This window comes from Meles meles, chromosome 4, assembly GCF_922984935.1.
Source record: "Meles meles chromosome 4, mMelMel3.1 paternal haplotype, whole genome shotgun sequence".
NCBI classification, from domain to species: Eukaryota; Metazoa; Chordata; class Mammalia; order Carnivora; family Mustelidae; genus Meles; species Meles meles.
In genome coordinates this window covers 103,918,841-103,945,217 of record NC_060069.1, presented here as the reverse complement: position 1 = coordinate 103,945,217, position 26,377 = coordinate 103,918,841, and the positions used below count along the sequence as shown (strand labels likewise).

Here is a 26,377-nt window from a genome sequence, read left to right as displayed (position 1 = left end):
ATCTGAACTTGAAATGCATCCTTCCTCTCTGAACGTGCATTGGATATTGGAATCTCATGGTACAGTTTTTGTTTGGTTTACTTGAGGCATTTAATCTGAATGTAAAAATTCGGACAATTGGAGTGTCACTTGTAAAAGGGCCTTTTATACTGTGAAGTAAAGGCATTAAGCCAAATATTTGAAGAGCACTCTTTGGTGCCTTGTATATTAATGTCCCGTGTCTTCATTTAAAAAATCGAATTTTTGTTATTTACCTTTGCCTCTCCACATCGTCCTGGGTAGATCATTCAGGGGTTCCCAACCTGGCTGTATATGAGAAAACATGGAGGGATTTTTTTAAATGCTCATACCCTATTTTGCTCCTGAATGTCTGACTGCATGGAGACTTGGAAAATAGTATATTTTAAAGTTCACCCAGATTTTTCTAATGTGCAGTCCAGACTAAGAACCACACAACTAACTGGACCATACTTCATGAGGACACTGATCAGGCGCCCTCTTTTCTTTTGTTCTTTCTTTCTTTTTTTTTTTTTTTTTAAGATTTTATTTATTATTTATTTGACAGAGAGAGAAAGTGCAGCAGAGGAAGAGGGAGAAGCAGCCTCCCACTAAGCAGGGACCTTGATGTGGGGCTCAATCCCAGGGCCCTGGGATCATGACCTGAGCTAAAAGCAGACACTTAACCAACTGAGCAACCTAGGCAATCCAGGCTCCCTCTTTTCTCTACTTATAGTCCCTGATGAGTGAATAAACAACTCAAGTGAATAGAAGCCCGATTTTATTTACTGATTTCTGCTTTAATTTTCTGTGAATAATTACTGTTGGTCATATATACACTTTAGGAACATCAGTCTTAAACATAAAGAAAGGGCAGAATCTGGCAATGAATTTGTGACCCACATGGCTTTTGCCAGAACATAATGACAAATCCGTGCAAGAGCAGTGCGAACAGAAGCAGCCACATCTCCGGTGAAGTCACATTCTGTGCCTGGTTTTATAAATGCCTCCTTGTGCATCTGGGTTTTCCTGGAGTGTTCCAGTTCCTTGTCATCTGATTTTTTTCAGTAAACTTAAATCTGTTCAACTTAATAAAAATTTATTAAATTTTCTCATTAAATTTTAATAAATTTATTGAAAATTTAATTTAAATTTTATTTAATTTAAAATTCATTACAACTCAGTTAAATACACTTGTTTCTTGAAAACAGATTCATAAATCCTAAAAAAAAAAAAGTTAAGTTCTCTGCCAACTTGGCCTTTAGAAATTGTTTTTTAGAATTTAGAAATTTAGAGTTTTTTAGAATTTAGAATTCTTTTTTAGAATTTAGAAATTGTTGACCCTGTAAGAATTGTAATAGGCAAGTATACCAGTTTAAATCAGGGGAAAGGAAATAACAGCCAGTTTTCATATTCTGCATGTCAAAGCGAGAATCCCTGAACCCTGAAATGCTATGTAATTTGTCCATATACTTGTCTTCACCGTAGAAGGTGATATTTTCAGGTCTAATTAGCTAGTTATCTAGAGCTAATTTTCCTTTGAAAACTTTCTGGGCAATAAATAGAAAGTAGGAATATTAATTTCTTTCTCACTTGAGTTGGCCAACTGGCTGGCATAGGCGTGATATCACATCTCTGGTCCTCCATGATTGATGGCCAGGCCCACCTGCTAGTCCTTTCATACTTGCACTTTACTTCCTTTGCCCTCGCTTTGGCCCCACTAAGCTTTTGCTCTGAGACCCAAGTCTTGCTTGTAGCATTACCCGTAAACGAGAGAAGCAGAAGGTTCTGATGGTGCCTTCTTGCATTAGTCTTTTCACTGCCCCCTTATACAGAATTGCAAAACATTTTGAGCACCTCAGAAGGAAGGTGCTATGTAAACATGAGGTACTTGTTATTCGTTATCTGTGCTTATTAGTAGTAATACAAAATGGGGAGCTCAGAGGACTAGTTTGGCTATTTCTTCAGATTTGAGACCCGTGTTTCAGGCCAGTGCCTTTCCATATAATCAAATACCGTATCAATGTGCTCTTGTCAAATGTAACTTTAAATTTTACAGTTTTGCACATTTGGTATTTAAGGGGATTGGATAGTTTTCTTTCTTGCTTTTTTGCTTTCTTTCTTTGTTTCTCTTTTTTAACTTTCTTCTTGGAACTAGAATTGGTGCAAAATCCAGTGATAACAGTATCTACAAATAGAACTCTTTTTGGATAAAATTCTTTTGCTGTGTAAATAGGGCAATCTTTGATCCACGCACAGAAGAAATAACACCTTTTTTTTTTATCCAAAGGACGACTGATGTTCTGTATTGCTGGCTGTATTAAAGGGAAAAAATGATTCATTCTGAAACTAAAGGCTGAATCTGACTGGTCCTTGAAGATTCAGCTTTCCTGTGAATGAACACGTGATGATCCTTCACTCTATGTTCCAAGTCATTGCCCCTCTCCGCCTCCTGTACTTGGGGGCTGCACAGGGTGTACACTTGCCAGAAAAGATGGAGGAAACTTTCTGAATAGTCTGCAAAAGTTTCAGTTGCAGAAACATTTGATTTTTATTTTGATTTTTTTAGAGATTTTATTTATTCATCTGAGAGAGAGAGAGAGGGAGAGAAGGCACCAACAGAGGGGAGAGGCAGAGGGAGAAGCAAGCAGACTCCCCAGTGAGCAGGCAGCCCGAGGACTCAGGGGATAGGGACTTGATCCCAGGACATGGAGATCAAGACTAGAGCTGAGGGCAGACACTTAACCCATCTGAGCCACTCAGGGACCCCTGCAGAAACATTTTTAATTTGATAGATGAAGTAGAATTTGCAGTTTTAGCACTTCTATATTTAATCATTTTGAGGGTAAAAAAAACTGCACTTCTAAATCTAAATATGTGGAATGCCTGGGTGGCTCAGTTGTTAAGCGTCTGCCTTCGGCTTGGGTCATCATCCCAGGGTCCTGGGATTGAGTCCCTCGTTGGGCTCCCTGCTCAGCTGCAAGCATGCTTCTCCCTCTCCCACTCCCCCCTCTCCCACTCCCCCCTGCTTATGTTCCTCTCTCGCTGTCTCTCTTTCTCTGTCAAATAAATAAATAAAATATTTAAAACAAAACAAAACAAACAAAAACTAAATACGCATTTCTAAAAGGCCCTTGACATTTAGAAATTTTCTGCCAAAAATGGGCACCTAAGTGAACTGGTATATCTATTTATGTCCTATAGTTTTCCACTTAAACCATAGCCTCTTTTATAAAGAATCTAAATGTTTATACGGGAAATCATGGCCATTTGGATGAAGAAATTATAGTAAGCATAATTTTATGGGACTGTTTGAGAGTTGCATCCTTAAAAAAAAAAAATCCTTCTCTGATCAGGTTTAGAAGCCAGTTTTATTGCTGTCTGCACTTAGGGTGAATGAGGCAAGGAGAGTAAGGGGGCGGTCACTGTGCTTACTGAGGGCCAAGTCATGGTAGTGCTTCATGAAGTGCTTTTTTTTTTTTTAATGATTTTATTTATTCATTTGAGAGAGAGTAAGAGAGAGAATGAATAGGGAGAGTGGGAGAGGGAGAAGAAGTAGCAGACTCCCCATTGGGCAGGGAGCCTGACCCCAAGTCCCTGGAATCATGACCTGAGCCGAAGGCAGACGCTTAAGCAACTGAGCCACCCAGGCATCCCTCTCGAAGAGCTTCTGTGTAGGCTGACAGAGTTACAACAGGGGAGAATCAGGTCTAAAATTTGCTTCGAGGCTTTAGAGCATCATAAAGGGCACCCAGGTTGGGAAGACGGGCATTAAACAGGTTGGAGTATTGTTTCTCAATTTAAAAGGTGACGTGGAAGGCCATGCAATCACTATTATAGGATTTGCCTGGTGGACCCTGGAGAATGTCCAGCGTCCCTCTGGGCTGTGTGACTGGGGAAGGATTTAGTGTTATCTCTGCGTTTCTCTTCTATTTTCTGACACCTGGTTCTCTCCTTTTTTCCACAGTCCATGTTTCAAGTATTTTTTATATCCGTGAATATAGAGAAGTCTTCATCTCCACAGTAAATGTCATGTATCGGTGTATCCAAACTGCGTGATATGCCTCCCTTCGCTGCTTTGTCAGGCTGGCCTCCTTCCCTGCTCTCTCAGCCTCAGAATCAGATTTTCTAATTGCTTAAGCTTTGAAGTTTGCCAGATAGCTAGACCTATTTCAGGTGACCAGGGTGTCAACTAGTGTACCTGGCATGCTTCTGGTCTGAAAATAAAATTACAGTAATTTCCAAAGCTTGCTTAACAAATGCCATGAGCAAATTGGACCACAACTATGCTTGAGGTAAATGCCGGCTTTCCTTTGCCTTGGTCTCTGCCGACGGACTGTTTGTAAGACTCTCTTATAAATTTGGTTGGCATTTCTTTTGTCCTTTGTTGACCATTGACCAGCTTCTTCCACTTTAAACATGGTGGCAGGAAGGAAGGATGGACGGAAGTCATTGTCAGCACCCAGTGATGTGGACCGTGTTTTAAGAATACAGAAATGGGGCCCCCTTGTCTTTACTTCCACTTCCACCCCCTTATCTTAGTCACTAACTAGGTATGTTTCTACATGCATAGGATACAGTGCGGGCATGTCCGTGTGTTTGTGTGAGTGTGCGTGTGTGTGTGTGTGTGTGTGTATCAGTGTTACCCTTGGGAAATGTTCACTAATGCCTGCTTTGGGTGTGAAGGTAATTTCTATTCTTCTATTTTCTGATTTCTGAACTTCAGGAGAAGGTAAAGCTTGATGCTGAAAGGGAAAAACTAGAGAGGCTTCAGGAGCTTTACTCCGAGCAGAAGACCCAGCTGGACAATTGTCCTGAGTCCATGAGGGAACAATTACAACAACAACTGAAGAGGGTCAGTAGTAAACAGGAATGTGCCAGTTGTTTTTTTGTTTTTCGGTGTTTTTTTCAATGAAGTTCCACTTACCTATGACTTCCTACTTCACACAGCATAAATTTGCATAAGTTCTGGTCATTAGATACTTTTTAAGTAGAAATATGCATGCTGATAGTCTATATTATTTTATGCTATTCAGACAATTCCTTGTTAGAATCCGTCACTAATTTATAATGCAAAAAAATAGTTCTGGAGTCATTCTTTGTAACAAAAGAGAGTAGTTCTTTGTGACATATAACTGACACTGATATTGTAGCATTTAAATCAGCTGACATCTTTCCCTGCATTCTCTGCTGCATTGTGAGTACTGTTTGCCCTTGGGACGTTGTTTTTTTTGTTGTTTTTTTGTTTGTTTGTTTTTACCTGTCTCTGCCTGATTTTCCACTTGGGTCCAAAAACTATCCTCATCTCTGATTTGCTTCCCATCACCACTCACTGTGTTTCTTTTTCTTTCTGCCTCTTGGTGACATTGAACTTCTTAGCATAGCCACAGCAAACACCAAGACGCAAGATGTAGGGCCATGTCCTCTGCATCTTCTCAGGCAAGCTTCCTCATTTTTTGAAGCTTAGTGCAGCATGGACTTTGCGGTGGGTTTTATCGGGTTATTTTCCGATCCTTGAAGTTGGCTGTGCTTAACATGGCCACGCTGGTTATCTGCTGAAATGAGGCTTCTAGGTGGAGAGTTTCACAAACACTGGCCAGACCACGTAATATTTCAGAGCCTCGTAATGATTGGATTGTTTGCTCTGAACAGCAGCCCAAATAAAGCGGGGGAGCAGTCTTGGATCTCCAAGAGTCATGTCATAGTAATTTGTGCTAAGTGACTAACAGCTCATGATTCCATGTGACTAGAAAAGAAGGCTAGTTTCATTCATGCTATTCTGTCAAGACCTTGGGAGTGGGCAAGTCGAAACACCAGCTGAGGTAGCCCCACCCTTAGAAATGTTTAAGATGGTCTTTAATATGAAAACATATGATACCTTAGAGTAGCAATTAGGTTATGAAAAATTACATTTAAAACTTTCCAGTGTATTACAGAGGCTGAAAGCATCTTAATAAACAGTACCAAAGGCAGGCAGGTCAACCTGCAGCTTAATGATATTAATATTTTAACAAACAGTAACTTTCTTACTATGTTGGATCAAAAAAGTCCCAACAATGTTTCTTCTTCTTTACTCCTTTTATTGTTTGAACTTGCTGTAAGAAGAGAAAATTTCCTGTCCCTCAATGTCATAATTCTCTAGAAATCATGTGGTGAAAATAACTGGGAAAACATTAGTATTTATAAAACTATTTTTGCTTGTAATTTGTGTTTATTCCAGTTTACCAAAGAGATTGGGAAACGGCTTTTTATGTTGGTTCACTGGTTTTCAGCTCTCCTCATTACTAATGATTTTACACAGTGGTCCTATTACTTTATCTAGAGTCAGCAACAACTTACATATTTTGTTCTTCTCTGCCTCTAGTTATCCAAATATTGCTTGGACTCTTTATAAACACCACTGCAAATAAAAATTGGTAAATTCTACTAATATCTGAGACTTGGATTGATATAAATAATGTCTGTTTGCTTAATCTAGCCTCTATAGGATAACTCTAAATGTATGTACATTCTAAGGATGTCCAGAAGAGGACAGGAAGTGATATAGACAGTCTCTTCCACTATTTCAAGGCAGAGACCCTTATCTTCTTCCTCTCTGAGCAGAGTTATAAAATTCTTATCATAAATCCCTTTCCTCGGGAGAGATAACTGGCTTGTGGTAGCTTCTGTTCATCTGTATTAAGAGGTCCACTAATTTTGCAGGGATGATGATCAGAGTAACTTTCCACTGATCCTACTGCTTAATTGGTAAAAAGTCCACTTCATGAGAAGTCCGTTCATACTAGGAACTTCCTGTGTACCACAGCTCATTTCCCTTCAGACTTGAAACCCTTCAGAATGCTGCTTCCCTACCAAGCTTTCCCGAAGGCATTTAAACTAGATGCAGTGAAGGTGATTTTATTACCACAAAGTTCATTAGGTGGCAAGTCATACAAAAGAAAAAAATAAATGAAGAGGAAGAACATCATCTTCTTAAATGTGTGTTATCCCAAGTACTTAAGCTGAAGTTATGGAATAATTTTTTGTGCACAACACTATAGCTTCATGAACGGGCTTCTTCTAATCCCCTGCTTTGGAGTCAGAATACAGCTTTCATCTGAGTAGTTGCATGTAGTGAGGTGGATTCACCAGTCCTGTAGTTCCCTGGGATGCAAGCATTGTGGGAAAGAAAGCAGGAGTTAAATGATTTTTTTTTTTTTTTTTGCCAGGATGAGTTCCACTAGTAAATGGAGGAGACACCTGGCTAGAACAGTTTTCTTGTGCTTTTGGTAATTTACTCACTGAATGGTTGATTTCAGTCTCTTGATTTTATATACATATATATATATATATATATGTATATATATGTAATATATATATATATATTATATAAATATACATGTTCGGTGACATCAACAATTAGAAGACCTGTTTTCTCATTAGTTCTACAATCAGTTTATCCTTTAATCTTGGGTAAATCCTTCAACCTCTGTGGGTCTCAGTGCTCACATGTGAAATGAGAAGGTTGCATGAATGATTTCCATTTTCTTTTTTCAAATTCCGAAACTGTGCAGTTACAGTGCTTGACCATAAGGCATAAGATGGAGAAACTTGAACAAACCCCAAGCCCCACTTAAATTTGTTTTCAAAGTTGGTGTTGAGCTGTCTTGAGAATCTCTCCTGCTATACCACATCTATTCTCTTCTTCTGTCCCTCTGCTAAGCAAAAACAAAACAAAACAAAACAAAACAAAATTCATGATGGACTGCATGTAAACTTCTGCCATAGAAATTCTCAAAACAGTTATTGGAAAAAAGAAGGAATTGCACTGAATTTTCTTGAGCACAACTGTTTATGTCCGTTGGTGCCTGGCCTTTGAGCTTGCCATCCAGCAGAGATTGGTAATGTTCCTTTTAGCAAGTGAAGCAGAGTTAAAATTTTCATTCAACTAGTCCTGCCCTTGACTTTGAGCTTCCTGTATATATTACTGTGTGCTAAATTCAATGACTCCTGCCCCAAATTCCATGCCCTGAATTCTTATTCTTATCTAAAATCTTTGCAAAGCCTTTTCCCCTCCCCAGTTTTTCTTTTACGGTGTAAGTTTATATACACACATTCTAATTGTTTGGACAACTTGATCAGATGATGATATCAGCAGAATCTGAGTGCTAAGCTTAGCTTTAATTTTCAACTTTCCTACCCAGTGTGTATTATTTTTATGCAACAGTTTAAATATTTACTGCAAACAAATCAGTGGCTCTGTGGCCTTCACATGGTTGAGATGACACATGGTGTCTATTAACCAGATGTGGAGTGAACGATGGACTACCGGACTACTACTGTGAGACACATACCCACTCTGAGTAAAGATTACTTATAAACTAAAAAAAAAAAAAAAAGTTTATGAAACTATTTCTCTCAATAATCTTTAGCCACAAACCAAGCTTAATTGAAAGACCATAAAAACTTGACCATGAATGACTGCATGAGTAAATATGTCCACTGATGTATTGTTTCAAGACTGCAGAGATTTTGTTTCAAGATATAATGCTCGAGCTATCTCTCAATTACTTCAGTAGTGACTAGATTTGGGCCAAATTCATTCATTCCTTTAGAAGTTATAAGCATAAAATGTCTGATAAACTTGAATATCCACCAATAACCTGAAACCAAGACTGCTTTCTGTTTAGCCAATTAAACTGCAAAAAAAAAAAAAAAAAAGAGTGCTCAAAAATGCTGAATATGTTTTTCAAATTGTTTTTCTTGCTCTTAACTTTTAAGAATCCACTGTGTTGACATAATAGTCTTGTTGCTATAGTGCCGCTTGTAATTACATGGTAGTGGATCATCCTTCTGTGAATCATCCCCAAAATAAAATTCATTCCAAAAGACAGAAATATATTATTCCATTTGATTAAAAGGCCTAATTTATCACTCACATAAAAACCAAAAGAGGGGGTGGTATGTTTAAAAACTGATATAAATCTAATTTATCATATTTATTTATCCAACTCTTTCTGATGTTTTAAGTGGAAAAAAAAAAAAAAGCCACATCCTGGCTATTTTGCCTACGTAGAGTTATAAACCAGATAGCCCAGCTCAGCTACTGTTTCTTTTTGGCCATAGATTATTTACAAATAATATATATTTTTAAAATCTTCTATACCTTATTTATGGTTTTGTCAGTCTCCAAAATTAAGACGGTGGTTTTTTTAAAAATGTAGATTAAAGAATTGTTTATACAACACGTGACAGTCTCTGCACAGATAGGGATTCACTTCTGTCTTCAGACATTTAGTAGGTTAGGAAATGCCTATCTGATGACCATCTGATTTTTATGATTTCTGGTCTTTCTTAAATGCCCTTGAGATTATTCCCAGAGTAGTAGTACTTAACTGTTAGAGACCTTCTTTGTGCCTGATGAATGCTGTGTGCTTCCACCCTTCTGGTAAAAATCTTTGTAAATGATGTTCAGGGATTCACAGAAGCCCAGTGTAAGAATACCAACCACCAAATGTTTTCAATGACTTCTCCTTTCAACAAAATTATTGGAGCATGCATGTCTATATATATATCATACAGATCTAATCTCTATGTGTGCCAGATTTTGAGTCTTTTTTTTTTTTTGTAGTCAGTAACTTTGGAATCTTGAATTTTATTTCTATACTAAAATCTCCTTTCATTTGAAAATTTTGGAAAATGGGAGCTTTCTCAAGAGACCACACCACACCTTGGTGGACAGATAATGTTTAGTTATTTACCAAATTCTTTTTATATTTCAGGGTCCATTTAAAACCACCTAGTAGATTTCAAGCAAGAATTCCTACCTTCACCAGAACAGTCTCAAACTGACGGTCCAACCAGTGCTTCTCTCACTGCCCCACCCCTAGTCCCTTTCAATTCCATTCTCATGGTCACTGCTCCAGGATTTAACTCCAAAAGACTGGATTATCATGGTCCAGCCCTGGTCAGCTTAGTAATTAGAAAGATATTTTGGACTGTTTGCTTTTAATATTTTTATATTATTTTTTATTTATGTATTATAATAATAATATTAATAATATTATTAAATATTATTTAATATTTTTAAAATTTTTTTTCTTCATGTTCATGTTCATATAGCCATTCTGGTATGTCTTGTTTTCATTCCCCTTTTCCAAAGGATGCCGACCTGTTGGACGTGGAGAGCAAACACTTTGAAGACCTGGAATTCCAGCAGCTTGAGCGTGAGAGCCGTCTGGATGAGGAAAAGGAGAACCTGACCCAACAGCTTCTACGTGAAGTAGCTGAGTATCAGCGGAACATTGTGACTCGAAAGGTACTTTTGCCAAGTGTCATTCAGTGTGAAAAACCCGCATTCGCCCCTCACTCCCTGACAGGAATCATCATTAATGTAGCTCTCTGTCTACCTGTCTTTATATCCAAATATCCGGGTGTGTTTCACCACATGTCACATCTGACAGATTATGGAGCCTGCCATCTACATACCAAATGGTGCTCCAAGCTGGATACACCAACATGGGTTAGTTGCCGTTACTTAATGCTGTAGATGCCATTGATTTATAATACCTGATTTTTTTTTCATTTATGGGAAAACCAAGGGAGAGAAAAATCAGAAATTCAGATATTTGTTTTAAGTTACTTGCGTTTGCAATCACGGTAACTAGATTTAGAATAGTTCTGCGAACAAAGTCTATTTTGGCATTTTTGGTTTTCACTGCTCATAGTTCCCAAAGTTGGCTGATAGCTTATTACCATTAGAAATAACCCTGCCAGACGCCACACACATCGTTGGCTCTGGCCACCTCCTTCTCCTTGATGTCCCGCCTGAGAATTCAGCTCTTGTTCCAAAACTTAGAATCACATCCCAGCCCCTCTATACTAAACCAGTAGAACTGAGGGGGAAGGGAGATGAAGAAGGTGACTTTTCAAGCTCTCAGCTTAAATAAGAACTTACATTGTTATTTTTCCCATGAGGCATCTCCCAAGTCTAAAACAAGATTTCCTGTTGACTTCTGCATTCTTCAAATAGATTTTAAACCATGTGAACTGGATTGGCCTTAGGTAGGGAATGGCCTTCAGCTTGGCAGGTCAAAGAGACTACCTCACAGTCTCTAGATAAGAATCACTGCCTACCACCAGCAAAAATGTCTTCATTGCTGATCCAGCTGTAAATACATTTCCCTTTTTCAGGACATACTGGCAAACCATTGAATGTCTAATGGGCATCTGTATATGATCATCTTTTTTCCTCCAGGAAAAAATTTCTGCATTGAAAAAGCAAGCCAATCACATTGTCCAGCAGGCTCAGAGAGAACAAGATCATTTTGTGAAAGAAAAGAATAATTTAATAATGATGTTACAGAGAGTAAGTATTTCCTTTTTTAGCACTGGTTGCAATAAAACTCAGGTTCCAGCTTGGGGGAAGCTCCTTCCTTCAAAGCTAGTGCCTTTTGATAATGAATAGTGGATTATAATTTTAATAAAGGCTTTTTAATATACATTTTTATTTAATCCTCCACATTAGTAAGCTGATGCTCTGTGAACAATTAATTCAGAAAATAAGTAAGGACATTTTCCTCATGATTTTTCCATGGTGTGAAAATTCAAACCATGAAAAATAATGTACGTTTTCTGATTTTCTTCTTTTGAAAAAACAGATTTTTTTTTCAAATAGGTAGAACATATTCTGCTTTTTTTGCTACTGTCAAACGATTTGGCCCAGCTGCTATGGTGTCAAACTCTAGTTATTTGCCTATGGGTCCCCACCAGGCAATGGCCCCATTGGGTTTAGTTTGGCTTCATTGGCTAGGTAGCCCCAGCAATGGGGGCAAGACCATCCTCACCAAGGGGACTGTGGCCCCATCTGCCCAGGGCCTAATGTGACTGCACAGAAAGGGTTTCCTTTGCCCAATCTGTTTTTCTGACAGTCTAAGATCTGAGACACCGTAAGTTAATTAAAGTTGATGGGCTGGTCTCAGCACTGAGCCTTGTATGCAGGCCACTGCCTAGGATGTGATGCTTTGGGATCCTGAAAATATGAGATGGACCCAGAGTGGGGTACAGGAGAAAGAATGAGGGACTAAAGGATGAGGCTAGACCATGTTTCTCCACTACCAGACGTGTAGCTGGAATATTCTCAACTTAGCCATTTAACTATTTTCGGGTTGAGAAGGGAAAGAAAATTGGTCCTTCACATAGAATTATGAGTCCACTTAAGGTGCACCTATGTAGCCCACACAAATCCTTGCCAACTCTCCTCCTCCTGCTTCTTTGACACCCAGAAATCTCAGAATGGTTTTATGGTTTTTCATCCCTGTCTCCTGCTCTGGGGGCGAGCTCTTCTTCCATTAACATCCGCTCCACTCTTTGCACATGCTATTCAAAGGCACAGCTTAAATCAGATAGTGTAATAAGTAGGATTTAAGTAGTTCTGAAGTGTTTAGCAAAAAGGAGGGGGGAACCTCATAGTGATAGATTTTTTTAGAATGGGTGATCACCATCATACGAATACCACTTCCTCATTAAAATACATAAAATATAATTCTGTTCTAAACATTGTGCTAGTTATGAAGATTTGTATTTTCCCAGATTGATCTGTAGCTATGTCTCAGGCTCAATAAAAATCCCAGCAGACTTTTTTTGTAGAAATGAACACATGGATGCTTCAAATCTGTAGTTGATCTGTATTATTCAAGGAGTCTGTATTTGTGAATTTGCCTGCTCACTAAAGTTCACTTGCAGCCCCCCAATCATACTTGTCGTACAGTTCACTGATGGATGTGTGCAGAGCGGCAAAAAATTTGAGTCCCGCGGCATACAAATTCCCTGCTGAAGTTGAACAAAGCAACACTCTACCTTCCTGTTTCAACTCTCACGGAGTAAATAAGAGTCCTTTTTGTGGATTATTTTGTGCTGTTTTCACATTGCTTGTGCTTTTTTTGTTGATTAGGCTATTTTAAATGCGTCCCCAGCATAGTGCTAACATACTGTTTAGTGTTCCTAAGGGTGGGAAAGTTGCAATGTGCCTCATGGAGAAAATGTGTGTCTTAAATAAGTTTCATTCAGGCATAAATTACAGTGCTTTTAGCTACAAGTTTGTGTTTAATCAACTATATATCCAATATGGTATCTTTTTTTTTTTTTCCAATATGGTATCTTTAAACAGAAACACACATAAAGCAAAGTTATGGATTGATCAGTTGATGAAATTTTTTTGAAGAAGCACACAGTAATCCATCTCTGTATTTCCTGTAGGAACAAGGGTTCAGTGTTTACTAATTCAGTGTTCACAGCAATGCTGCAGAGCATAAGAATTACAAGTAATGAGAATCAACTCTGTATGAAAATGCCAAGGGCATCGAGTAGCCAAAATAACTTTGAACAAGAACCAAGTTGGAAGATTTATACTATTTGATTTCAAAGTTGCCTCTAAAGCTATAGTATTTAAAATGATGTGGTGCTGACATACAGCTAGACACATAGATCAATGGAACAAACAGAAAGTCCAGAAATAAACCCACACATATACCATCTATTGATTTTTTTTTTTTTTTTTTTATACAAAGGGCTCCAAGATAATCCAGGAAAAGGAAAGTCTTTCCAACAAACTGTGCTGTATCAACTGGGTAAACATTCAAACAAATGAATCCTAATGCCTCTGTCCTCACACCACACATATAAATTAATTCAAGGCAGATTGTAGACTGAAGCAGAAAAATTAAAGTGATAAACTTTCTAGAAGAAAATGCAGGACTGCACGTGCACTTCTCTGACCTTGGAGTGAACAAAGTTTTCTTAAAGAGGAAATGACAAAGGACTTATATGCAGACTATATTAAAAACTCCTCCAGTTCAATAATGATCAATAAACACTCAATAAATAAATTAAAAAAAAAAAACCAGTCCAAAGAAGAGAATACAAACTCTTCACAAAGGAAGGTATATAAAGAGCCAGTAAGACACATGATAAAATACTCAACATCATTAGTCATCAGGGAAATCTAAGATTGGCCAAGCTTAATAGATTTTTGTGTTCCTTCAGGAAAAGGAAAATCTTTGTAATTTGGAAAAGAAATACTCCAGCCTCTCTGGGGGGAAAGGGTTTCCTGTCAACCCCAGTACTCTGAAAGAGGTAAGCTGTAATTTTCCGTGTCCCCTTCTATCACCTTAGAGATCAAGAGCTGTGCCCCCATTTTAGATGATTAACTAAATAGGAAAACATTAACTTGAGTGACTTGGAAAGCATCAATGCTTTATGGTTTTCCTGCCTTTTATTTACGCTTTGAGGATTTCACAGATTATCTTTGTGTTTAGTGCAGGTCCACTGTGTGTGTTTGTGTGCATGCGTGTGTGTGTGTGTGTGTGTGTGTGTGTGCGCGCGTGCAGACCACGCTTGACAGCGACATTGTAGGTTAACTTGGGGCTTCAGACAAGTTAAGATCCAAACCAAGATTAGGTCTTAAATTCTCTTCTTCTCTGCAATGCCCTTTTTCAGTTCCTCCTCTTTGTTATGTTACTTCTTCTCCTGAACCTGACAGCAAATGAAAATGTCTCTGCACATTTGATAAGATAGCCTGGTGCCTTTCTTTTCTTTGTCTCTTTCCCCCCAATGTTGTTTGTGCTCTTTCCCTCCCTAACTTAGAAAATCCTATTTGCATTAAGTTCCACCCATTCTTGCTCCCAAACATCCATCTTTCTGAAATACTTTTTTTATGGAGCTATGCTGCTACACTGGAAGAATATTTGAACTCTAATTTGGAAAGTCATAACCCTGACTGAGAAAGAAAATAGTTGTCTTTTTTAGTATAGTTGACACACATGTGACATTAGTTGTAGGTGTACAACATCATGATTCAGCAAGTTTGTATGTTACCTGCACACACGAGTATAGCTATCATCTGTCCCAACTAAAAGTCATTGTCTTTATATTTGTTTTTTTCCAAAAACCTAAAGAAAAAGCTTGCCACTGCATAAAAATGTGTGTAATAACAACAACAACCCGTTTATTTCTAAATATCTTTTTAAACAACAGCAAAGTTAAGACTTCCTACATAGGAAGTATTTTGTGTGTGAGTGTACGTATCTGAAGTAGATGCTCATCACATAAGAAGTATGAATAATGTGGATCTTGGAAGCATTTTGTGAAGGAGCTTTATTAGATGATTCAGTTTCATAGTTTCTCTCCGTTATTCAGAACATGGAACTCACAAATTCGGTAGACACAGGGTCATAGTGGATGGAGGGGAGGGGAAGAAGAGAACATCGGTGAGGTGGGCAGGGACCAGGTCTTATGAGGTGTATTAAAGAAATATGGTTTATCATATGTGGCTGGGCAGTCCTTGAGTGAGAGCGTTTAAGCAGGGAGGTGATATTATTTGATATCCATTTGTTAAGCATCCCTCTGGGCCACTGGCCCAGTTTATGAGGAGTGAGAGGAAAAGCAGGGGAGCTGGGAGGGCAGGCATTGCAGTAGTAAAGGCTGGGGATGCTCCTCTCTTGCCTTCATGCAATGGCAGAGAGATGGAGAGAAATAGTCAGATGCAGATGGAGCCTGAGTTAACAGTTCTTTCTGATAGATTGGATGTAAGATTGAAGTAAATTAAGGGAGGTATTAGGAATGATGTCATTTGTCCAGTTTGAGTCATGAGCTGAACAGTAAGGACCTTTTCCTGAGATAGTGAAGACTGGGGACAGCACAGGCTTAAGAGGGAAGATACATGGGTTGACTCTGAACCTACTGAGTTTGAAGGACTGTGGCTTCCAAATGAATTAGATAAACTCTAGCATCTTTTTACCTCCTGGTACAAGAAAATAATCTTCCTTTTTCTGCTAATGAGTTCTTTCTCTCTGCAGACTTCCTGATGCCAAAAGCCCATTTGGTTTTTGACTATTTGTATGTCTCCAGCTCTTATGTTTGTTGGGTAACTGTGTCCTCTTTCATGGACTAAGCCAACTTGGCTCATGAGATGTTTTGAATTTTTTCCTTTCTTCCTCTCTCTCTCTCTCTGTCTTTCACCGTCCCATTCTTTCACCCTTCTCTCTTTTTTAAAGGAGTGATTAATTTATATCTAACTCTTTCAAACAAGTGCCACTTTTGACAAATGGCATACATGTTTGAAGCGATAAATCAGGTTATATGGTCTATGACATATGAAGAATCAAGTCTTAGTTTTGAAACACCATGCTGTCAGCTGAGCAAAAGCATAACTGAAAGTCATTTCTCTTCATTCCCATTCATTACCAAAGACAAAAGGAAATTTCACAATCCAGTTGTCAACTTCCTTTCTTCAATTTAATCTTCTGAAACTTTACACGGTATCTATTGCCATGAAGTCCAAGACTGTATTCAGCAGCATTTTGAAACCTACAATTTATAGTCAACTTTAGCTTTCCGCACTTTGCCATAATTATAAATCAGTAAAAACCTTGCTTTCCAGCCTGAAATTCTTGCTTCACCAGCATAATATCTTGCATACCCTGGAGCCACTATTTTAAAGGATTGATGGGCTAATAGAAGATCCCAAGTGTGAAATTTAACTCAATTTTACCTTCAAAAGAGAAATATTATTCTATACTCTTTCTTCTACTTTTCCCACTGTTTTGTTGATATGGTGAAAATTATGACTGGTGTGTACAAATACTTTCCATTAAAATTTACAAGTGCCTTTTCCTCAAACATAAATTCAGGAGTTTTGAATCCTGCAGGTTTTGATTCATGGGTATTTTATTGAAGCTGAAGTCAAAACTGAATCACTGTTATGGACAATTCTCTGTCCTGTGGTAGAGCTGGAGGGTTGGGGAAGCTGCCTTGAATTGAAATAGCCTCAAGCTGCAACTCTCCCACAAGTTCTGTGTGTGTGTGTGTGTGCGCGCACACGAGTACACATTTATCTTGCTGGGGAAGGCTCAAGAGGAGACCTAAAAGCTAGATTGCATTACAAATAAATTAGTATTTATAAAATTTCTCTGTACAAAAACCTGAAGACTTCAGCCCACTTTTACTCACACTCTAACTTGTCAAAAAACAGAAGAAAAGGGGAAAATCTAAAAATAAAGATTTGTGGAAAAGGTTCTTGTATTATGGAATGGGAGATTGCATTATAAATTTTATATCTCAGATTTGTGCGTATATGTGGTTATTTTAAATGTTGTATAGTGATGCCCTTATTCAATCAACAGAATGAATGCTGTTACCTCTAGAAAATCTAAAATTGAAGGTTTTAGGTTGTTTATATATAATTTCGTCATCTTGACTTCACCCCCCCCAATTATGTGTAATGCTTGTAATATCACTTTTCAAGATGAAGTGTCATAAATCCATTTTAATTGCTGACGATTCCCTTAATGCAACATTTGGTCGTTCCACAGATACTTGGCTGTGCCGCTCAAAGCTAACTCCATTGTACTGGGAGCATTAATACTCTTGCATGCCTCAGCTTTTGCTTTCTTTGTGTTTAACTTCTGAATTCCTCCTTTTAGGGCTATATCAGTGTAAATGAAATTAATGAGCCATGTGTCAATTCCACGAATCTATCCCCTTCCACTCAGTTCCCCGCTGACGCTGATGCTGTTGCCACTGGGCCTACCACAGCTGTGCTGGTGAGCCAGCCACAAAATAAAGAGGTGTGTTGGCATGACATTTCATTCATTCATTGCTTTCCTCATGTCAGAGATTAACCCATGGTTACCTGAAAATGAAGGTGTGTGTGACCATATACATCTGGTTGACCAGCGGGCCAGAGTGATGCTGAGTTTGAAAAACATACCCATCTGGGGTGCTGTTTTGTGACTCTTCATACTGGAAATTATGAAATATATGGTGCAGGGTGGAGTACCAGGAGAATTCAATTCAAAATAATAAAATCTAGATTGTAGCCCTCTGACCCAACTTCGTTTTCATAGGAACCGAAAAGCCTTTCTCAAATTGTTAGCTTGAATCATTTTTCCGGTTTGATTTTGTTTTCTCTTGTGTTTGTGGGATGTATTTTTTTTTTAATGTTATGCCTTTTTAAAACATCTGGGGAGGGGCAAATAATAGTAAATTAAAATATCTTCTAACTGTTCCAAGTTGTTCCCAGAGTAGAATTTTAACAAAAACCTAAATTGAAAGATCCCGCCCACCATTTGTGACTTCTTGATTAAAATACAAGAAAACAGAATAAGGAGATTATCAATTTCGTTTCTTTGTCTTATTCTTTCATTTCATATGGACACATACATACTTTTTCTTTCTCCTATAAAGCAAAGATCACCTGTCTGTTCTGGATTTATGTTTCCTTCCACCCTCTCTCCTCATCCTATCACTCAACCTCCATCAGCCCCTTGGCCCGAAGTCCTGGCTCCGTCTGTCGATCCTTTCCCATTAAATGACACACCTCCTCCTCTACCAGCTAAGAAACACAGAAGGCAGCGGCAGCAGCAGGAACAACAGGTAACTAGGCACTGGTGTTCAGAGTCTGAGACTTTGACCTTGACAGCAGTCACTGACGTGGAATCTTTCCTTCCACTTTTCCAAAAGTATTTTGTTAAAGAGACAAATACCTATTCCTTTGCTGGGTTTTCTTTTATTTGGTTGGCTTTTGTTCTTGTGCTTTTTTTAAGGACCTTTAGTATTTTTTAGGGGTGTTAGGATTGTTCTAAACTTTGACCCCTTGACTGTCCTCTCTTGACTTTTGATACGTTGGAGCTAGATATGTTTTATATCCTTACGCTTCAGTTCCCATTCAGCCAAAATAATGTAACTTGTCTCAGGTAGTTTTCAAAATGCTAATAATTATTTCCATTAAATCCATGCTATAAAAAGTTGTGTCAGCACAAAATATTTTTCTTACATGTTACCGAAATCATAATGACATTATCCCTCGCTATGGGTCATAATTCGCCAAACATTTTACAAATAAATATCTCCTTTCTTCCTTCTAATGATCCTGTGAAATAAGAATTGATCTCCTTATTGACATTTAGGGAACTGAGGCTTACTTAGCAGAGGTAAATAGCTTGTCCAAGGTCACACCACAAGTAATGCTTTTGGCTCATAGAAGTTTTTATTGATCACGTATTTTTTAAATAAACAATTCATTATTATGAATGCCACCCTTCTTTTAGTACATCTAGTGTATAATCATGCATGGGTATTCAAAAAGTCTCTTTTGAGGGTTCCTTTCAAATATCATCAGATTTCTATATGAATTGGGTCCCAGAAGGTGCTAAGGAGTCATAGTCCTAGACAATTAGATGAGCCCTGCTTTTCTGGGTCCAGCCATTACATTTCTCGAAGTTATCTCTATTGCCTTTTGACTGTCGTTAAAGGACTGTATCTCCTCGCTACTTTTAGGTTAATAAATAGTAACTAGTGTAAGTAGATAATATAAAGTTAAAGTGCAGGTGTATTTCATGATTGGCGTGTTTAAAGATTGATCATAAATTTGGTAACTCAGATTTGCATTAATTCTTATGTATTTCAACAGCCTGAACTTAGTATAAAAATGATCAAACCCCAAAAACCTTTACTTAGGAAATAACTTTACTACTCAAGACATTTTGGGGGGAGGCTAAGAAAAATTTGGATAAATTTCAAGTTGGCAAAAATTTTACCTTAGGAATCTGGAAAAAAAAAAAAAAGAAAGAAATGGTCAACAGAAGGGTTTTTTAATATGAGGGATTAGCGTAGGGGTTTCTTGCCGAAGCTTTTTTTAAAATAAAAGAATAACCTAGAAGAATGCCTTATATGGAAACATATGGATTTGAAGTGTTTATATGTAATTAAAATATTATTCCGACTTTAAAACAACTTCCCTGTTTACTCGCTCTTTCTCTCCATCTTCTCCCTTCCTTGTTCTCCTCACACTGGGATCTGTGCCATCACACAGAACTGTCCAGACAGACAAGGGAGAAACTGCTTACTTGCTTTGTCCACTGGCTGTTCCGCCATCCACATGGCGACCATCATAATAATTTGTAAGTTGTCCTGAGGCCCCAAGGCTGCAGGAACTAACTATGAAAGTGAAAGGTGGATTTTTTTTTCAAGTTTCTTGGTTCAGTAATAAATTCTTCCAGTCTCTATGTATCTTACCAAATGCTAGCCCTAGTCTGTTAGTGAACGCAAGTATAAATTGATTTTTTTAAAAATTCTGTGTTAAAATTCCCAAAACTTCTTTGTAAATGCATACTTCTTAATATCTTCAATGACCTCTTTCAATTAGTCAAGTTTTGCTATTCTGCTTTACATTTGCGTTTAAAGCATTTTAGAAGTCTGGAAGAAAGGAAAAAACAGCATAAAGAAGGCCTCTATCTGAGTGACACTTTGCCTCGAAAGAAAACCACACCTTCCATATCCCCACATTTCAGCAGTGCTACTATGGGGAGAAGCACCGCCCCAAAGGTAGGACGTGGGGTGAACCATGGGCTTTGCGTTCAGTGAGTCTTCTTCTCCTCATGTTGGCCAACATGCAGAGGCTTAAAGAAAATGCCGAATAATAAACCATTAAGTTTGCTTGTTGGGCAGACAGAGAACTATATTGCATTTTCTATCCTACTCAGAGGACGTACTGAACTGTACGTCCGGGACCAGAGAACCTGGGCCTGGGTATTTTCTACCATCACACAAGTGGCAGAGAGTGAGCATTTACGTGACAGATTCCCCATGACTGCCTCCCAGATCTGGAAATTGGAGGATATAAACTCTGGATTCCAGGAATAATAGCCACAAATATTTACTGAGAGCATTTCTGTGAACCTGACCCTGCACTAAGCCCTTTATATGGATTGTTTCATTTTAAAATCTGGCAGCACTCTTCAGCCAAGGTACTCTGTATTATCCACATTGTACGTACGGACAAACTGAGGTGTGAAGAGACTAAGCGACTAGCCCAAGCACCCTCAGCTGGTTAGCAGTGAAGCGGGACAATGAACCCCCGTGGTGTGACACTTGAGTCCTCACTCCTGTTTTGCTGATGTGTCCAGGGGGTCACTGCAGAAAGAGGGGGAAAGGCAGATGAGAAAGAGGTTGTGAGTGAGCCAGGCTTTGGGGCCCTTCCCTTGCCCTCGATCAGAGTAACTTTGTTTACATCTATTTTACAAACTGGGGTCCCAAGTATATTGCACGCCAAGATTTTCTATTTTGAAAGGTACAATATTGAGTAGGTTTCTCCAACGTTGAGGGGGAGCAGGACATTGGTTCCCTTGTAGCGAGTAGAGCTCTTCTCTTCCTTGTGCATGACATGCCTGCATTCCTGTCCCTGCACCTGCCCTCAGCTCCTTGTGCATGAAGAACTCTGAGTTGTCCTTTAAGGTGGTTTTGGACAGCGTTGCCCCATCTGTCTTCATTTTTGGAATTGCTGCCCCTGCAGAGATTGCTATGACGTTGAGCCCGCCATGGGGCTCCTTGGAAGGGTCTGTGACTGGCCTTTGCCACTTAGTGTGAATTACAGGGACGCCTTCGTTCCTCCTTCCTACTGTCCCTACCTACTGGGCCTACCCTGGAGCTTTGCAGACAGGGATGTGGCCCTGTCCTGAAGGACCCTGTGGCGGGCAGTTTGCCTGAAGTGTCTCCTCCCGGTTCTCACAGGCTCACCTGCCCCTGGGACAGAGCAACAGCTGTGGGAGCGTCCTCCCTCACTCGCTGGCGACCATGACCAAAGACTCAGACTCTCGGAGGACGCTCAGAGGTACGTACCTATTAAATCACACATCGTGTCTGTGGGTAAGCGTTAGAATTTCTCCGGAAGAGGGAGCAAGAACAGGGGTGGGATCATTAGAGAGGGAACAACCAAAATCCTGGGTTTTATCCTTAACGAGTCTTCTTTGGGCAAGAATCTCTGTCACCTTATTATTGTACTAAGGTAACTTTTCCTATTATACATATGGCAGGCACCTTTTAAACATACCTACTGCACTTCCTCAATTCAATTGAATTCCCAAACCAGGAAGGCCCCTCGAGAATGACTAACCTTCCCATCCTGTAGAAAGAAAAGAGAGACCGTGGAGATCCAGAGAGATCGCCAGTGGTCTTAACGAAACCACTTACCTGGTCTGCCGGCTGAACCACTATTCTGTTGCGACATATGCTAAAGAGTCATTGAGAGGACATACTAGTGGCCCAGGACCACATTCCCTTTGGGCTTTTCATGGGGTCTGAGCTTTTCTTCTATGTGGTTGTTAGGTTTCAGGTAGACTTAGATCCTGGGCATCTTTTATTTCTTTGTAATAATACATTGCATTTATAATGGAGTTATCGAATAGTCTTTGTGGCACTCGGAGAAGTTACTATAATGCATTTCCAGAGGTGAGCTTCTCATTGAGAGGATTAGAGTTCTGTCAACATAGTCATTTAGGTCAATAGTTTATATGGTCCCCAACTTTTGACCAGGCATGGTGCTAGAGACCAAGAATGCAAATAAATGACACAATCTTCACCCCCTGACATGCTTATACTCTAGTGAGGAAGAAAGACACATAATAGATGATTTAAGGAGTCCTGAGTGGTTCAGTTAGTTAAGTATCTGCCTTCAGCTCAGGTCATGGTCCTGACCTGGGATCGAGCCACATGTCAGGCTCCATGCTTGGCGGGGAGTCTGCTTCTCCTTCTCGCTCTGCCCCTCTCATGCTCGCTCTCTCTCTCTCTCTCTCGCTCTATCTCAAATAAATAAATAAAATCTTAAAAAAAAAAAAAGATGATTTAAATGAAATGTGGTACATGCCGTGATGGGGGAATGCCCGGGATATAAAGGGGGCTGCCGATGGAGTGATGGCCGTTTGGGCTCTAAATGCATTCACACGTTAGTGGAATTGAAACGCTTCCCTCCAGCCAGGCTGGAATTCAGTTCTGACTGCTCAGCCCTTCTGCCAGTGGTACCCGGGGATAAACACTGGTTTCTTGCCAAAAGAAAAAAAAAAGAAAAAAAAAATATATATATACATATATGTTATGTATATATATTATATATGGATTTTGTATATATAAAATATATGTGTGTGTGTTTTTTATATATATATGCATATATATAGCTCTCTCTCACTTGAATGACGTTTCTGAAACATCACCAGATGTGGTTTTAAGAGTTCATAGAGCTGTAGTGTTCATAAGAGAGGTTTATAATGCACGAGAGGTTTACAGTGTTAACATGTGAACCAAATACAGTTGATCGAACTTCACTTTTATTTTCTTTGCTATAATTTCTTAAGCTAAAATAGCTCTTAACAATTTATAAAGTTAAGAAATCTCTTATGATTTATAAATAATAAACATAAGTGAGTCTTGATATTTTGGCTCTCGTTTATCATTGTTCACTTGCGGGTCAAGTCCATTTTCTGTTAAAGCATTGTTCTGTGATATTTATAGACTTTTTCAATGGGTTTTTCCCACTGGCTGAAGACATCAGAGCTTGGATTAGCCACAACACCACATTTTATGTCAAAAGTTATTTCTTAAGGAGTAATAAAAACCAGACCTTTATATTAACCGGAGAGATTTGCAAATTCAAGAGCTATTAAGATTATCATGTAAGAGGATTCTTTTTTTTTTTTTTCATGTAAGAGGATTCTTAATGAGAATTTTGGTGAAACCAAAGGATGCTTGATCTTTATTTTCTAATCTCCTTTTGCCCAACAAAGAATGAGAATCCCCATGCTGGGTTCATAGAGGAAATGTGAGCCAGTTCCATTAAGACCACATTAAGGATGAACTCCGCCAAATCCATTGACTTTCAGCTATCTTTCTGCTCTGGTCCTTCACGGATGTGCTTTGCTTTTGTGTATCTGGGAAGATTGCGGCTGTATTCTTTCCTGCTGCAGCTCTCCAGCGGGGTTCTTCTTCAAGAATTTCATGTGGTGCTGATGGGGCAACTTCTGAGGAAATCAAGAACCATCCTGTGTGTGTTGGTCCCAGCAGAGGTGATGTGTCTTGTGAAGCCAGGGGAAGAGGGGCAGGGAGTGTAGTTCTCAGAGCCACAATAGACCGGAAAATTGGCAGGATTTTCTCCTAAGCCCCTACAGATGGCCCATCCCCAGGAGGGATGAATCATTATTGCATTTAGAATTGTTTCACTAACACAGTTTTGGCTTCACTAAAATGGCAAAGGCAAGTAAAAGTCCATGGTTTTGAAAAAACTGGACCCAACGCATTTTCATTAACTCAGATGTAATAGATCTTATTATTTGGGGGAGGGGGGAGTTACACAATTAACTTAAGTGAACTATTTTTTTTTTTTTTTTGCTGCTTGTTCATAATGGATACATCAAGGACAATGGTGTAAGTATTAGCCTTCCTTCCATCAGGACTGTTTTCCTAGAAAAAAAGATCTCTGAGAGCAGAGTTTAAAGTAGAGAGCCCAGGAACTCAGCTCTTAAAGTTGGACTTTTGTACCACTTGTGAAATGTTCCTTTGTAAGCTCTCAAATGAATGAAATCTTTGTCCTTTTGTCTTCTGTTAAACGCAGGAAAGTCCAAGAAAGGTATGACAACTTCCTCGCTTGGTGTTTTTTTGTTTTCAGCAACTAGCAAAAGGTCATTGTTAAATCATCTTTAAGAAATGATCGGATTTGAAACTGTAAAATCGTGGATTTTTAGCCAAAGGATCATACATTTTACACAATAGAGAAAAATTGTTGCACGTTTGCTAGAAACCCAATCCTGAGGGCAGCTGCTGTTCACTCACAGGGGCAGCTGCAGGAGCCCCTTTGTTTTTATTACAAGGTCAGACCCTGCAGGAAACCAGAGTGGGTGGCGGGGAGGAGGGGGGAGCATTGTTTTGCAAGACTCAGAATCTAGATAAAGATCAGAGTGGGCATTGTCAAGTACGTAGGCTAAGTGTAAAACAGGAGGCTTCTCCTTTCTAAAGGGCAGGTATAAATAAGGCCGGCTACAGGGGAGGAGGGAAGGATTTAGGACGCTCCTACTTACTTATTCCATTTAAGCCCATTGTAGAACACAGACGTGGAGGAGTGAAGACCAGTTTGCATGACTGGCTTGAATAAATGAAATGCTTATGACTGGGACCGGTGACAGAGATGCAGGGTGTCAGAGGACACCCTGGTTATAGAAAATTTGAGGGACTGTGCTTTGAATAACAGAATGGCATTTGATAAATCCTAGCTCTTAAAAACTATGTGCTGCTGTCTGCCTGGGAAAAAGAACTGTTTTATCACTATGATCTCGTTTTTATTCTCCCTGTTTTCTGGTTGGCGAATATGTGTGAAAGATGCTTCATTCCAAACGTTGTTGACTAACTGTATGCATGTATCTGAAGCTTATTATTATTTTCTAACTTCCCAGGTTCCTCTGTAACCTCAGATGGAATCTGGAGGTGTGAACATCCATCTTGCCTCGTTAATCTGGTGTTGTGACTAACACTGCCAAGGATGGCATGTTGAAAAGTGTCTGTTTTTCTGGTCCCCGTCATCCTTTTTGATCTTGTCTCTTTCTCCCTTTCTCCGTCTTCCCCTTCTTCATCCGTGATTCCTGACTCATCCTGTACCTTCATCTCCTGGCTGTGGACTATGGTTAGGAAGAATGAATTTCTCAGCAGGTGAGCTACGCTAGGCTAATTTGTCAGAAAGACAGATTAATTTTATCCTCTTAAACCCAGATTATAGTCTTAAATCATCTCATTTTCTCTATAGTTATTTCTATAGTTATTATTATTTTCTATAGTTATCTCTATAGTTATTTTTCCCAAATAACTATTTTTTTTCCATTTTATTTATTTTTTCAGCGTAACAATTCATTGTTTTTGCACAACACCCAGTGCTCCATGCAAAATGTGCCCTCCCTATTACCCACCACCTGTTCCCCCAACCTCCCACCCCTGATCCTTCAAAACCCTCAGGTTGTTTTTCAGAGTCCATAGTCTCTTATGGTTAGCCTCCCCTTCCAATTTTTTTTTTTTTTATAAACATGTAATGTATTTTTATCCCCAGGGGTACAGGTCTGTGAATCGCCAGGTTTACACACTTCACAGCACTCACGATAGCACATACCCTCCCCAATGTCCATAGCCCCCTCCCCCTCCAAATAACTATTTAAAGTATACGACACGGGCGCCTGGGTGGCTCAGTCAGTTAAGTGTCCGACTCTTGATGTCAACTCAGGTCATGATCCCAGGGTTGTGGGATCAAGCTCCATGTTGGGCTTGCACGGGGCTTGGAGTCTGCTCAGTCTCTTCCTCTTCCTCTGCCCCCCGCCCTTAAAAACAAAAATAAAAAAGGAAGGAAACAACACACATTTGGAAGATATTGACAACACTGTATATCCCACAGAGGCACAATAGTTAAGTCACAAAGGAGTTTTCAGATATAATTAGCCAGAATTCATAGATAGGCATGAATGAGAAATGGGCCTTGCACGTCTTCTCTCCTGGCTCTTTCAGACAGTGACAAGACTTGAGTTGGTCTGGGGTCCTTGCA

General features: G+C 39.2%; 1 protein-coding gene across 14 annotated transcripts in view; it reads left to right on the top strand.

The window, feature by feature from the left end:
* Positions 1–26,377, top strand: part of PHLDB2 (pleckstrin homology like domain family B member 2) — a 113,970-nt gene that overhangs the window by 65,109 nt on the left and 22,484 nt on the right. For 3 of the 14 annotated variants that reach the window (XM_046002183.1, XM_046002189.1, XM_046002188.1), the window contains exons 6-14: positions 4,724–4,852; positions 10,139–10,294; positions 11,234–11,344; positions 14,020–14,109; positions 17,457–17,600; positions 18,220–18,408; positions 20,218–20,358; positions 21,544–21,643; positions 25,480–25,500. In XM_046002183.1, coding sequence (XP_045858139.1) covers positions 4,724–4,852; positions 10,139–10,294; positions 11,234–11,344; positions 14,020–14,109; positions 17,457–17,600; positions 18,220–18,408; positions 20,218–20,358; positions 21,544–21,643; positions 25,480–25,500 — 1,081 coding nt within the window. The remainder of the gene's footprint in view (positions 1–4,723; positions 4,853–10,138; positions 10,295–11,233; positions 11,345–14,019; positions 14,110–17,456; positions 17,601–18,219; positions 18,409–20,217; positions 20,359–21,543; positions 21,644–25,479; positions 25,501–26,377) is intronic. The other 11 variants (XM_046002186.1, XM_046002185.1, XM_046002187.1 and 8 more) reach the window with 10 other exon arrangements.